The 15,823-nt window shown below is 37.5% G+C and overlaps 1 protein-coding gene across 5 annotated transcripts in view; it reads left to right on the forward strand.

Annotated features, from left to right (window-relative positions):
* Nucleotides 1–15,823, forward strand: part of Atp11c (ATPase phospholipid transporting 11C) — a 148,897-nt gene that overhangs the window by 108,418 nt on the left and 24,656 nt on the right. For all 5 annotated transcript variants that reach the window (XM_042667583.1, XM_042667581.1, XM_042667582.1 and 2 more), the window contains 7 exons: nt 1,124–1,227; nt 2,826–3,007; nt 4,605–4,868; nt 7,185–7,359; nt 9,895–9,997; nt 11,232–11,377; nt 14,581–14,640. In XM_042667583.1, coding sequence (XP_042523517.1) covers nt 1,124–1,227; nt 2,826–3,007; nt 4,605–4,868; nt 7,185–7,359; nt 9,895–9,997; nt 11,232–11,377; nt 14,581–14,640 — 1,034 coding nt within the window. The remainder of the gene's footprint in view (nt 1–1,123; nt 1,228–2,825; nt 3,008–4,604; nt 4,869–7,184; nt 7,360–9,894; nt 9,998–11,231; nt 11,378–14,580; nt 14,641–15,823) is intronic.

Here is a 15,823-nt window from a genome sequence, read left to right on the forward strand (position 1 = left end):
GTGCTGCCCTAGCAGTCCAATTTCTTCATTGTAAAAGGATGGAGACAACTCTTGGAAGATAGATCCCACATTAATCATACTCTGTGATGTGACTGTGAAGTCATAGAATTGATTTTGTCCATGGATTTTGTTTATGAATTTCAAACACTTCGAATGCGTATTTCGCACACAATTTTCCCTCATGGGAAAATGAAACAGGCATTTAACATTTTAAATGCTCATTGATCTTATATGTGCATACCTTACATACTTGTTTGAAAATGCTCAAGTATCTAGGAAAATGATCTGTGAAGGCCTGTGACCTCAGAGGTATACATTTTAATTTAATGAACTGAGCTCTTTTGTTTTTTTTTTTTTAGTACTCACCTATTAAAATTTGCTGGGTACATGAACTGATCAAAAGCTGCACTTGGACTTGCATTCTCAAAAGCTGCTTTTAAAATCCTAATAAAACCATTCAGACTGGTGTTTTAAAAGCTAATTGTGTAGTTTATTCAAAATGACTTCAGCCTGTTCAAACTTGAGTTTGGCTCTTGACACCTATGTATACTGTAAATTCCAGAGAATTCAGCTACAGGTGCTTGACACAAGCCCAGTTCTCCCTGATGGAGGAAGGCAATCTGTCTTTTAGCAGAGGTGCATGTTGAAAATTTTAACTCATTTCTTGTAACCATAATGGTGTGAAGAGATGAAAACCCTCCAAATGTCTCATTTCAAGTGTGCAAAGCATACTGGAAATACGCAACAACTGGATGAGAGAGGGCTTAATAGCTATCTCAATATTCATCTTGTTTATAAATCCAGCGCTTTTTTTTCTTTAAATACTTCCTTTTTTAAAAAATAATTTTTTTATTGTGAAAAGACCATACAGAGGGGTTACAATTTCATGAGCAAGGTAATGAGTAAGTTTCTTATCAAGCATTGTTGTCTCCTCCTTTGTTTTTCCTTTACTATCCCTGCCCTCCCATCTCCACGACTACACTCTCCCCCCGCCAAAGTTGTAAAGTTCGTTTTTCAACATATCATATTGTATGTCTCATTGTTGCAATGGGTCCACCTGTATCCCTATTAAATCCAGTGCTTTGTGTTTATTTATTTATTTATTTATTTATTTTTATCTTAGGAGACATCATTCTGTTTTGTAAAGGAGCAGATTCAGCAATTTTCCCCAGGGTTCAAAACCATGAAATTGAGTTAACTAAAAGCCATGTGGAACGTAATGCAATGGTGAGCCTATGCCCCTCTCCTAATAACTAAATAGAGAAATACTAGAGATTATCATGTTTATGGGATTGCTATTTAAATGGATGCTTAAATGAACTTTGATTTTATAGTCTATTGTATATAATTTTTTAAATTTTATTATAAAACATCCTGAATGATGGGTTTGTTTCAGATCTGGCTTTGGTTAACATTTTATGGCTCTTTTTTAAATCTTTTCAATCTGGCATACTGCTATTTGACCTTTTGCTAGCTATTTCATCGATGGCTCTTTTTGCTATAGGATATGGATCATTGTCAGAACTTGATTGGAGGGGTCAAAGAGATTGTGTCTGTTTTAAATCTGTTTGATTTGAAGAAGGACCAAGTTTTATGAATGTCTTACAATGAAATTTTCTTGTACTGATTTGTGTTCTATTGTACCACTATTTTTTGAGGATTTTGCACAGTGTAAAATGACATAATCATAGATTGCTATGGTTTAGGCTGTATATACAGTGAAAACTATGGGTTTTAAATGTTTGGGGAAATTCCGATGGAAAAAAGAGAGACATGTAGAAGAACCTCTAACAGGGTTAATGTGCATGCCCAAGGTCTTTTGAGATTTCAGTGTGTAAATTTCCTTTTAGCTTACACAAAAATAAAATAATTTAAAAGAAAAAAAATAAAACATCCTGAAACTGTTCTGTTAAGAATTTGCAGCATTGAAATGTCTCAAAAATCTTGGTTCAAGGATGGGCATTGATGGCTCATGCCTGTAATCCTCAGGAGACTGAGAATTGAAGATTGCAATTTGAAGTCAACTCTAGGCAGGAAAGTCTTTGAGACTCTTTTTTCCAATTAACTACCAAAAAAGCCAGAATTAGACCTGTGGCTCAAGTGATAAGAGCACTAGCCTTGAGCAAAAAAGTTTAAGAGGGGTCTGGGAAGTGGTAGAATGCTTGCCTCACATGCATGAGGTCCTGGGTTCAATTCCTCAGCACCACATAAGCAGAAAAAAGCCGGAAGTGGAGCTGTGGCTCAAATGGTAGCGTGCTAGCCTTGAGCTGAGGAGCGGAGGAATACCGCCTGGGCCTAGAGTTCAGCCTCCATCACGGACCCCCTCCCCCCCAAAAAAAAGTTTAAGACCAGTATCTAGGCCAGAGTTCAAGCTCCAGGACCAGCCAAAAAATATTTTTTAAAAAAGGATCTTTGTTAATCTAGATGCCAGTGTCACATACCTGTTGTAATCCTAGCTTCTCAGGAGGCTGAGCTCAGAGGATCATAGCTGAAAGCCAGTCCAGGCAGGAAAGTCTGTGAGAAAGAATCATCTCCAGTTAACCAGCAAGAAGCCAGAACTGGAGCTGTGGCTTAAATGCCAGCCTTGAGTAAAAAAGCTAAGGAACAGTGCCCAGGCCCTGAGTTCAAGTCCCAATGCTGACACCAAAAGTAAAAATCTTTAAAACGACTGTTATTTTCTTACTGTAGATATTAATTAAATACAATTTTTTTAGTTGTAGTCTGTTCTTTCAAAAAAATTAAATATGTCAGAATTTCTGCTTTGTATGTGTAACTATCTTTAAAAGCTAAAGGATTTGGGACAACTAGTTCTGCTTTGCTTTTAGGATGGGTATCGGACACTCTGTGTAGCCTTTAAGGAACTCACTCCAGATGATTATGAGAGAATTAACAGACAATTAATTGAGGCCAAAATGTCCTTACAAGACAGAGAAGAAAAAATGGAAAAAGTTTTTGATGATATTGAAACAAACATGAATTTAATTGGAGCTACTGCGGTAGAAGACAAGTAAGTAACTAGAAAATGATATTATTTTAATGCTCAGTCATGTAGGGTGATATCTGCCTATCTATTAGTAATTTATTCACGTTTTGATCTCTGGTTTAACTTTGTTTTCTGTATGAACTTAGAGATTCATTCATTTTCGCAAGTATAAAAACTTCTCCCAGGTTTTGAACTGTTTGTTAGAAAGGGTTTTAAGTTAAATATGTATAACTTGGAAAAATAAATCAGTTATCAGTAGTCTGTTTTAAATAGTTACTATGCTATCCATATGTGTAGACATTTATAAAATAGTTTTGCCATGTTTGAGTCATCATTTGACCTGTTGCCTGGAAGAATAGATTAAAATTTTGACATAGAGATGTGCAGAAAGGAAATTGAGGGTAGATTGAACACTGCAAGAATATAATGTAACCTAATTTAGCTGGAGTATATTTTTTGCATACTTAGAAATAATATACTTTAAATGTACAGGCTGATTGGCCTCTGCTAGACATGATTTAGTCTGACACTGATCTCCTTAAATTTTAGATTTTCAGTATTTTAGGAGTTCTCTAAGAATTATTGCCAGTCTTGGGGATTGAACTGTGGGCCTGGGCACTGTCCCTATGCTCCTTTTGCTCAAAGCTAGTGCTCTACCACTTGAACCACAGCACCATTTCTGGCTTTTTCTGTGCTAAATTGAAGGTTAGAGTCTCACAGACTTTCCTGTGTAAGTTGGCTTCAATCTGTGATCCTCAGACCTCAGCCTCCTGAATAGCTAGGATTATAGGCAGGAGATACCAACCCCTGGCTTTGAAATTCACTTTAAAAAGCAAAACTTTTAAGCTGAGAACATGGCTTTAGTGGTAGAGTGCTTGCCTAGCATGCATGAGGCCCTAGGTGTGATTCCTCAGCGCCATGTAAAAATAATAATAAAATTGTATTTTAAAAAGCAAAACTTTGAGCAGGGTGCCGATGGCTCATGCTTGTAATCCTTGCTACTCAGGAAGCTAAGATCTGAGGATCATGGTTCAAAGTCAGCCTGAGCAGGAAACTCCATGAGACTCTTATCTCTAATAAACTACTCAAAAAAGTGGGAAGTGGCATTGTGGCTCAAGTGGTAGAAGCTCAGGAACAGTGCCTAGGCCCAGGGTTCAAGGCCCAGGACCAGCAACAACAACAACAACAAAAAAGCAAATGTTTGGCCTTGTGCTGGTGGATCACGCCTAGAGTCATAGGCAATCTGAGGATTTGAGTAGGAGGCTAAGATTTGAAGATCATGATTTGAAGCCAAACCTGGGCAGGAAAGTCCATGACTCTTACCTCCAATTAATCAGCACAAAGCTGGAAGTGAAACTGTGTGGCCCAAGTGCTAGAGCACTAACCTTGAGCAAAAAGCTCAGGGACAGTGGCCAGGCCCCCAAGTTCAAGTCCCAGTATTGGTTAAAAATAAAAATTTTTGCCAGAGACAACCCTGTCAAGAAAAGTAAATGATATGTAAGAGAACCAACTATAATAAGGACTCTATAATTGTTGGGAATTATAAAAATGCTTTCTCTAATAAGCCTTGCAGAATCTCTAAAAGGACTTCTGAAGGTTAACAAGATTTCTGTGTTAACAGGTTACAAGATCAAGCTGCAGAGACCATTGAAGCTCTGCATGCAGCGGGCCTGAAAGTTTGGGTGCTAACTGGGGACAAGATGGAGACAGCCAAATCCACATGCTATGCATGTCGCCTATTCCAAACCAGCACTGAGCTTTTGGAGTTGACCTCAAAAACCATTGAAGAAAGTGAAAGGAAAGAAGATCGATTGCATGAATTATTGATAGAATATCGTAAAAAGTTGTTACACGAATTTCCTAAAAGCACTAGAAGCCTTAAAAAGTAAGAAAGTACATCAGTTTATTATATTTACACATTAGGACCAGTGTAAACAATTGATGCTTATACTGAATTCATTTTCTATAATTTATCATTCCAATTATAGGTGTTTTACTCTTTAATTTCAATCCTTCCCTGAGGACCGAGCTAATAGCCCATTTGAGATTGACACTTTGATTTTCCCTCTGTTTTAACTTAAAACTACATTTTTCAAGGCTTAGAAAAAATAGTACAAGCTATTACCAACTTAGTTCCTCTCTTCCTGATTATGTATCTGGAAGCAGGCACAATCTTTACCCACATTACACAGGCTTCACATCCAGAACCATCTTTGCAGCTTCTACTCCTTTTCCCCTTCCAATTCCTATCAGTTATCAAGCTTTAGCCATATTTCTATTCTTACTAGTAGCATACCACATCAGTACCTTAAGCCCTTCTGCTAGATGAGTGATTTTAAAGTCAAACTATCCATATCACAACCCTATTCAGAAACCTTTGGTGGTTTTCCATTACCCTCATGTGATCTTCATATAACTAACTAGTTTTCCCAGTATGCTCCAACATACATTTTCTCCCTTCACTTCTTTTGTCCCTGACTTCATGTCCCATTTTAAATACTATACCTTACAAAGAACACACTAGCGGCTGGGAAGGTAGCTCAGTGGTAGAGCGCTTGCCTTGCATGCCTGAGGCCCTGGGTTCGATTCCTCAGCACCACATAAGCAAAAAGAAAAAAGCTGGAAGTGGCGCTGTGGCTCAAGTGGTAGAGCGCTAGCCTTGAGCTGAAGAACTGAGGTACAGCGCCCCAGAGTTCAGGCCCCTGGACAAAAGAAAGAAAGAGAGAGAGAGAGAGAGAGAGAAAGAGAAAGAAAGAAAGAATGGAATATATTAGGCCTTCATTACTCAAAGACTGGCTTATAGTATAGCATTTTTATTTTCACTGGACTGCTTGTTTGAAATACAGAATTTTAACAACCTCCCTAGTTGCTCTTGTCACATTAATTTCTTTTCTTATGCATGCTCATACTGGTGAGCTTGAAATCAGGGCCTGAGCACTATCACTTAAGGTTCTTTGCTCAGGGCTGGCTCTCTACCAACAAAGCAAGATCTCTAATCACCAACTTTTTGGATTAGAGTCTCACAGGCTTTTCTACCTGGGATGGCTCCAAACCTTGATCCTCAGATCTCAGTCTCCTAAGAAACTAGTATTACAGGCATGAGCCACCCACGATGATTGCATACATTAAATTTTGAGTAGTCTTAAATTTAGACAACTGAGTCTATAATTGGAGTTTTCTTGTATCTAGTACTTCCACTGTGATAACTCAAAAGAATACCCAGGATATATGAGAGAGAGAGAGAGACAGAGAGACAGAGAGAGAGAGAGAGAAAGAGAGGAGAGAGAGTCCCAGGCTATATGTGTCCTGGGGCTTGAGTTTAGGACCTGTGCTGTCCTTGAGTTTTGTTTTCTGTGTGTGTGTGTGTGTGTGTGTGTGTGTGTGTGTGTGTGTGTGTGTGTGTGTGTGTGTGTGTGTGTGTGTGTGTGTGTGTGTGTGTGTGTGTGTGTGTGTGTGTGTGTGTGTGTGTGTGTGTGTGTGTGTGTGTGTGTGTGTGTGTGTGTGTGTGTGTGTGTGTGTGCCCAAGATTAGCACTCTACCATTTCAACCATAGTTACACTTCTGGCTTTTTAGTGGTTAATTAGAGATGAGAGTCTCACGGACTGTCCTGCCCAGGCTGGTTTCAAGCCTTTATCTTCAGATCCTTAGCCTCCAGAGTAGTTAGGATCACAGGTGTGAGCCACTAGCACCAGCACCAGCACCTGACCCCACCATATCTTTCTGATGCATTGTCCTATTTGAGAAGCTGTGTTCTACAGATAGATTTCATCAAACATATTAGAGAAAGGTCTCCCATGATTTGTTTACCCCAAAGCCATTTTGTCTTTTTTTCATTACGGTGTTCTTAAGGAGTTTCAGATTAATTGATGATTTGTCTTCATATTTAACTAGTCTGATGGAATGATTGATGTGCAAGTCCCAAAACTGAGCATTAATTTTTTTATATCCAAGAAAACTGCATAAACACCTTTATTTTTGTACTTTTCAGAATTTACAGTAAACTATATGGGCAACTTAATGTCTAAAACTATAACTGAAAGATGTGCCATTAGTAGAAGCAGTTGCTCATTTGGAATGAACAAGTCAACAAACCAGACTGATAACTTATCTGGGACACTCCCCTCTGCCATTTCAAAAACCAGGATCCTAGATAAAAATGTTTAATAGATTCAAACGCAGGAGTAAAAAAAATCTTTTTCAGAACATGGACAGAACATCAGGAATTCGGATTAATCATCGATGGTGCCACACTGTCACTTATCCTAAATTCTAGTCAAGACTCCAGTTCAAACAACTACAAAAGCATTTTCCTCCAGATCTGTATGAAGTGCACTGCAGTGCTCTGCTGCCGGATGGCACCGTTACAGAAAGCCCAGGTAAGTGAATAATAGGTGATGCTCCATTCTGGGTCCTTCTGGATAAATATACAGTTTCCTTTCCAGCATTTCCTTTCCATTTTCCTGTGATCAAACTGAAGAATCTTCCCAATTGATTAAAACCTGTGCTGTACCTTATCCCCTCAACTTTGCTGTCCAATTCCTCAATTTCTACCTTTCTTTAATGAGTTCTTGGTATCAGTTGCCTGCATCCACTGTTCCTTGCTCTCTATGACATTGACCCCATGTGTCCTGTTCTTTCTGCTTTTGTCACTACACTGCCTTCCGTATGAGCAAGCCTTGCCCTGTCCGTTGCATCCTCTTCATCCTCTTCCTTACCTCTCCACCTCAGTGGACACTATCAATTACATTCTCTCAGCCTTTGATTTCTGTAATGGTACATAGTCCTGGCATTTCTCCCCTTCTTTGGCATTCTACTATCTTAATTTTTTTTACCTCTTATATCTTCTCTTCACTTTCTTTTCTCTAAAGTGAAGGTTCTCCTTTGACTAATCTCTAGATTAGCACCTCTACTTTTCTGTCTTCATTGATTATCTCTGTCCCTGACATTTTCTTTATGTTTCTGATTTGTAGCTATCATATAGATTTTCTGCAGTTACATTAATTTCCAGTGTGAAAGATACATCTCCCTCTCCCCCCCCCCACACGCACCCACCCCCTACCCCCAGTTGTGGGGCCTGAACTCTGGGCCTAGGCGCTGTCCCTCAGCTTTTCAACTCAAGGTTAGCACTCTACCACTTGAGCCACAGCGCCACATCTGGCTTTTTCTGCTTATGTGGTGCTGAGGAATCAAACCCAGGGCCTCATGCATGCAAGGCAAACACTCTACCACTGAGCCACCTTGCCAGGCCAAAGATACATCTTATAATTTACTTTTGCTCCCAAATCTCACAACTGCCATTGATTCTTCTTCTATTGCTTAATATGTAATTGTCATGTCCTGTTGATTTTTTTAGCTCCCTTTTGTTATAGCTCTCATTTTCATGCATTGTTTTGAAACTTTTGACTCTAGCCTAGTACAAATTCTATGCAGACTATTTCATTTATTCTCTTCATTGATATATTGCTCTTACCATTTCTCTTCAGCCTTTTCCCTCCATACTCCCAAATTAAGCTTGTTAAAACACAACTTCCTCCCATCATATGTTCTGTTTTTTGATATATTTTCACTACTTTCAGGCTGCCTTAGAGTGGAGTACTGCTTTATTAAGACTAATAAATTCCTAAGTAGGTTTTGTAGTTGGCATAACAAGTAGTGATTTATGTAAATACACTCAGTACACTTCCCACAAGTAACTGTCAGAAGATTCTTTTTTTTGGGGGTCCAGTCGTGGGGCCTGAACTCTGGGCCTGGGCGCTGTCCCTCAGCTCTTCAGCTCAAGGCTAGCGCTCTACCACTTGAGCCACAGCGCCACTTGCGGCTTTTTTCTTTTTACTTAATGTGGTGCTGAGGAATCGAACCCAGGGCCTCAGGCATGCAAGGCAAGCGCTCTACCACTGAGCCACCTTCCCAGCCCCTGTCAGAAGGTTCTAGAGAACCCCAAACCAAAAATTTTTTAACATGAGAAATAACATTCAGTACTTGCCCAAAACACTGCACTGAGCTATACAGTATTACTTGTACATCTAGAAGAGACATGATACAGTGACAGGCTTTGTATGCATATATTGGGCATCTCTCTATAAATATAATATCCTTTTAAGATGTCCTTTTTAAAATGTTACTGCTTATAGGAGAGAGTGAACCATATTTAGTCGTGGGATATTTAGTAAAGACTTGGCTTCCATGTAGGCGTAAGAATTTAGCACAAGTTCCTAGAATAAGAGTAGGTCACTCCTAGGAGAAGTCAAAATGTCATCAGAGAGGAGAAAGAAGTAACCAAAACATTGTACTCTTGATTTTCCACCTTTAGTCTATGGTCTTGTGCATCTTAACACAAACCTTTCTGGCATTTACTATCATATATTCATCATATGATCTGGTAGGGTCCTTGAAGTGATGGCAAAAGAAGGAAGCATCTGATAGCTAATAAGGATGGTAGATAAGGTTTTTGAGAGTTCTTGCATGTACAGAACCAGAAACAAGTGGGTAACGGTGTTACATTTTGAATGGGTATGTTCCTCTGATTCTGATAGTTTAAGTCTATGGTACACATGCACAAATGACCTTTCTGTTTACAAAACCTGCACTTCCAAGTATGAATGAGGGGCTGGGAAGTGGCTCAGTGGTAGAGTACTTGCCTTGCATGCATGAGGCCCTGGGTTCGATTCCTCAGCACCACATAAGCAAAAAGAAAGAAGCCGGAAGTGGCACTGTGGCTCAAGTGGTAGAGCTCTAGCCTTGAGCTGAAGAGCTGAGGGACAGCGGCCAGGCACAGAGTTCAGGCCCCACGACCGGACCCCCCCCCCCCAAAAAAAAAGCGAAGTATGAATGAGGTATAAGCCCCTAATTATAGTCCAGTGCCACATTCTTCTTTGACTTTTTCTATTCTTCTTTTTGTATTTAATGTTTAGATTGTCAGAATGGTGAAGAATTTAAAAGGCAGTCCAATAACTCTGTCCATAGGTGATGGTGCCAATGATGTTAGCATGATCTTGGAATCCCATGTGGGAATAGGTAAGAAGCAGCAAATGAGGTGCCAGCTATAAGTTATCAGTATTGCTTTTAGGTAGAATCTTTTATATTCTAGAGAAATTGTTTTGGTTGTTTGAATTGTCTTGAATTTGAATTTGGAAATGATCATTATCTATCTAGTGAAGGGCCTTATCCTGACCATCTCAATGTATGCTACCCTGGTGGAAATAGGACAAAAGAGACTTAGAGAATGTTTTAAGTAAGTCAAACAATGTGAATTTCTCAAACCCAATAGCAACACAATTGATGGTTTAACTCATTTTGACAGTATGCATGAAATTTCATTTATTTATTTTCCCCTGTTGGCCAAACTGTTTGTGTTGTTGCATTATGTGTATTAAGATAGTTAACTGTTGGGGGTTAAGAAATTATAATTAGCTTGTTCCCTCATGGGAGTATCTGTAGGTGATTTGTACTATAGTATTGAATTTATATATTGACATGTACCAAAAAGCTTTTCTGCCACCTGCACCTTTTTTTTCTCATGTCAGGCTGCTATTCGACAACAGACCAGTACCCCAACATTTCTCTTGGCAGCAGTTTAGTATAATGTATCAAATTTTACTATCTTGGGAATTTGGATACCAAATTCCCCTTCCAATTTAGAAGCAGACATATTTAGCATAGAAGTCTAATCTCTGCTCATTTGTTATGTGGAAGTAGCATAAAGCTTTTTGAGCTTATAAAATTGATTCTTTAGCAGATAGATTCATTCAATGAAAGAACTTCACTATCTTCCCATTAAGCTTCTGGACCATGAAACATATGTTTCTGTGTTGCCTTAATGTAACACCTGGCTTAGTGTCATGCACAATTACGCACTTGCTGAGTCCTTTAAAAATAATTTTCAGAAGTACTCTTTTAACTCCCATTTCCTATGAGGGAAATCATCTCTCTGTACTTTATCTTGTTGTACTGAAGTATGTCCTTGCTTAAAAATAAAGTAATAATTTTCAGGGGTAGGTTTCCTTCATATGGCTTTGCTTTATAATGATTAAAATAATTATTCTAGTTAATTATTTTATGTTGTTACAAATAGCTAGTTACCAATTTAACTTTCATTTGATCTCAGTATCCCTGTTGAAGAAAACCCTTTTTGGTTAATAAAAGCTGAAGTAGACAGTTGACATAGCATTTAATCAATGTAAAAATGTAAGAGCAAATCAGAAGGTTACTTATATAAAATACTCACTCTATAGAGATACTGTCTTTTTAGGGATTAAAGGTAAAGAAGGCCGCCAAGCAGCCAGGAACAGCGATTACTCTGTCCCAAAGTTTAAACATTTAAAGAAACTGCTATTGGCCCATGGACATCTGTACTATGTGAGAATAGCACATCTTGTACAATATTTCTTCTATAAGGTATGTGATAAAATATTGGGAATTTTACTTCTGTGTTTAATCCTGTAAGGCTCAGCTTGATCATAGTTCCCCTTCCCTTTTCATGTTTCTTTTGCTGTCTTGAAATTTGCCCTTAGCTAAGCAGTGATGGTCTGTTTAATGAATCAATATAAAACATTTATTTGTATGAAGTTTGAGATTAATATTTAAGTCAATTTACCCATTAAAATATACAGATGTAAGCAAGCACCAGAGACTTGACTTACAACCAAGGAGGCTGAGATCTGAGGATTGTGGTTTGAACCCAGCCTAGGCAGGAAAGTCTGTGAGAGTCTTATCTCCAGTTTACTACCAAAAAAGCCGAAAGCGGTAGAGGTAGAACACTTGAACAGCAGTGACCAGACCCTGAGTTCAAGCTGCAGGACCAGCACACAAAAAGTATGCAGTTCTAGAAGTTTTGACTGCTTTTTTTTGTTGTTGTTGGTAATGGAGCTTTAATTCTGGGCATGGGTAAGGTAAAAAAAAAAAGTACATATTCTAGAAGTTTTGACAGGTGTATGTATTCATATAACCACCACCTTCAAAAAAAATCGGATCTGATTTATATTTCACCACACATATATGTATAGTATATGTAAATATACATATGATCGATGTAATATAAACATTAGTTTTACCTGTCCTATGGCTTCATATAAATAGAATCATGTCCTTTTTATGTCTGGCTTTCTGCACTTATATTTGAGCTTCATGTTGTATGATGGTATCAATAGTTGGTACTACCATTTTCAACCTCCAATGATGAAGTTTGAACCCAGCTAGGGCTCAAACTAGGTCTTGCTAGGTAAATGCTCTTACACTGAATTCCAACTCTCAATTATTCATTTTAGTAGCAGAATCTGTGAAATTTTACAGATAAACCAGACAGAGGAAAATTATATAATCTGAACCAGGGCTGTTTGCTTGCTCAACAACCTGTCCTGCGCTACAGCAATCCATGAACTTAGTTTAACCATTTAATGTACATATTTAATATAAATAATTTAATGTACATTCAGCTGGGCAGCCATGGAGGTAAAACAACTAGTATAAAGTATTTAGATCAAAAGAGAATATGAGTCAGAATATTATCTCCTGTATTCTGCAGAGGGGCTTTAATTTTTTTTGGCTTTTTATTTTGAAATAATTTCTAGCTTTTAAAATGTTTCAGATTTAACAAAATTATTCTTACATACCCTTGGCCGAGCTTTATCAACTGTTATTGCCTAAGAAAACACACAGCATAGTTAATCAATGGAAGGATAATAATATGATGAATGAAGAATATAATGATCATGACATTCATAATTAATCTAGTAAGTGTTAAGGTACTTTGTTGCTTGGCAGAAGCACTTAATTTTTAAAATCTAATACAGTTCTCTATGAAGCAAGTAATATTATCTTAACATGCTAGTCAAATGTGGAAACATTATTTTTTTAATGTGAAAAGGATGCTCAGAAGGATGATATCACTTGCCTTAGCTTCTCTGCTTAGGTGATATCAGCTATATTCTCACACTAGACTTATTAAGTCTAAGTTTCTTTCTAATGAATATCTAGGAGTCTACTGAGTTTTGAGTAACTGGTTATTTTCTCTTATCTTCAAGATAGTAGGAGGCCCCCAAGAGGATATGTCATACAGCTCTGCCTGGTAATCTGACCCTCTTCCACAAAACTGTAGGATTTTGGCCTGCAATTCAGGCAACTGCCACCAGATGGAAGGAGTGATCTGTTAAAGAATAAAACAAACATTAACTTGGCAAATACTGATCAGAAATTGACATTGCTGTTCACAGTGTAGAGGGGTTGGGAATTACGTAGATGATGCCCTATTCATTAGTATTTCTGTGTCCATCATCAGCTTGAATATTGTTCCTGTTTTTGTGGTTGGTCATGGGGCTTAACCTCAGGGCCTAGGCACTTGAGCTCTTTCACTAAAGGCTAATGCTCTGCCACTTTGAGGCATAGCTCCACTTCTGGTTTTCTGGTGGTTAATTGGAGATAAAGAGTCCCACTGACTTCCCTTCCCTGCTCTAACGTTGAACCCTGATCCTCAGATCTCAGCCTCCTGAGTAGCTAAAATTACAGGCATGAGCCAGCAGCACCTGGCAACACTATTCCTTTTATATTGCTATCTTTTGTCTGAAAAAGTTTTCTAGTGTTTTCAAACTCCTTTGACTAGGTAAGAAGTCTTTTTTGCTTGTTTGGGTTTTTTGAGACATGATCTCAGTATATATATAATCTAGGCTAGCCTCAACTTCATCATTCTCTGACCTTGGCCTCCCACCGAACTCAGCATGACAGGTGATCATCTTTTGAGGAGACATTTTATTTTCAGAACCAGTCTCAAGTCTGTTAGAGCTAAGGTTGGTGAATCCACTAAGAGAGAATATTTGATGGAAGGAAGGACACTGGTACCCAGTATCAGAAATAAACACTTGAAAGCACTTGCTGAAGAGAAATCAGACACATGAACAAATGACAGCAGGACTTAAATAAGTTTACTTTGAAGGATGGCACTTATTTGAAAGTTCTAGTTCTGGTAATTTTGCCCGAAAATATTTTGGTATTTGAGACATACTTGGTGACATTTAACTGCCTAAGGAATTCCTACCATGCGTTTTTCCATTTGTTTGTTTTTAATATTCCTCCAATTAAATGTTCCTTTAGGAAAAAGCTTGTTCTTTTTACCATCATCAACAATGCCATCTTTGCATGTAATAGATGCTTAACAATGTTATTTTTGAGGTAGCAATAAAGGCAGCAAAGCATTAGTTGATAATTCTTGGTATCAAGTTAATCCATAATTTCCTGACTTAATAAATGTAAAGTTAATAAGTATAAACTTTGAGACATACACCTATGGAATAATGTAAATCTATGATTATCTTGAAATTCCAGTTAATTTAAGGTATATTGGTCATTAAGTGTTCATATTGCATGAGCAAGAGGTTCTCACAGAGTAAGTGAAATCTAGTTCTATCTTGGTAAAGCTAAACTTTGTCAATATGAATTAATCATTTGATTCTTAGTTTCCTTACATCTTTAAAATAAAGATTTCTTTCTCAAATTAGAATGATTTAGGAGTAACTATAGACTGTTGGAGTACTGTTTACTATTTTAGTTTAGAAACTTGATTTAAGAGTAAACACTTGTCTTAACACTTGTCTTAATTTTTTTTTCAGAACCTTTGTTTCATTTTGCCACAGTTTTTGTACCAATTCTTCTGTGGATTTTCACAACAGGTTTGTGCCCTGAGCTATGTTTTATAATGTAGTTTACATTTGCTGCCAATACATTAGATAAGTATCTTCAAAGTAAAAGGATTTTTTTTTTCTTTAGTAGTTGGTCTTAGACTGGATTTTGGCAGAAGCAAAAGTTATTATCTTTGATTTGCTCATTTTCACATTCTCTTGCAGAAGTTTTTGGTATATTTTGTTAAAAATGAGATTAAAAAGAACAGTAAAATAATATTTGCATAATACTTAAAATATTTAAAATGCATTAAAATATTTCACATTTTTTTGTCCATATACAAAATGTATTCTAATAGTTCTAAAGTGTTAAAAATCCTTCATTCATCAAATAAAATCCCACAGCTTTTCAGAATCTCAGGTTGGTTTTAAAGAAAAACACTAGTTTTAAATTTGGTCATATAGCTGTAATTCTTTGAAGGTTACTTAAATCAATTCTAAATGTTGGGTATCTATTGTTCTGGACATTTATTACATAAAGTATATTCTGTAATTAACTAGACACATAAAAGGTGAGATGGATATAGGCCATTGTTTCTAATGGAAGTATAACCAAATAAAAGAAACATTATACTAAGCAACTCAGGAATTTTTTAATCTGTGAAGAATTCAATGATTTTGTCAACCTGGATTACCACATTGTCTCTAATATTTATTTATGTAACCTGGGTGCCGGTGGCTCACACCTGTAATCCTAGTTAGTCAGGAGGCTGAGCTCTGAGGAGTGCGGTTTAAAGCCAGCCTAGTCAGAAAAGTCCCTTGAGACTTTTATCTCCAGTTAACCACTCAAAACTGGGAAGTGGCACTGTGGCTCAAGTGATAGAGCACTAGCCTTGAACACAAAGAGGCTTGGGGACAGCACCTAGGTCTGAGTTCAAGCGCACAAAAAAACTGAACTTATCTAATACTTAATTAATACCACAGGAATTAGAGACTGAATTTGACTTGATTTCTCGTGGTAGAAAGTGATGTTTGTTTGTTTTTTCTGAGTATTCGGCAGTATTCAAAGTCATAACAAGTCTCTTACCTTCATGCAACTTCCAGTATTGTAGAAGGGAGAGACAGACAGCAATCACATATATGATGAGAGGTACCTAGTATGTGCTGTGAACAATATAAATCATAAAGACAGAATCTGACTTAGGAAGAGGGTTACTTTAGAAAAGATCATTTG

The sequence above is a fragment of the Dipodomys spectabilis genome, unplaced genomic scaffold (assembly GCF_019054845.1).
Source record: "Dipodomys spectabilis isolate Male_0828 unplaced genomic scaffold, ASM1905484v1 ptg000414l, whole genome shotgun sequence".
Classification (NCBI taxonomy): domain Eukaryota; kingdom Metazoa; phylum Chordata; class Mammalia; order Rodentia; family Heteromyidae; genus Dipodomys; species Dipodomys spectabilis.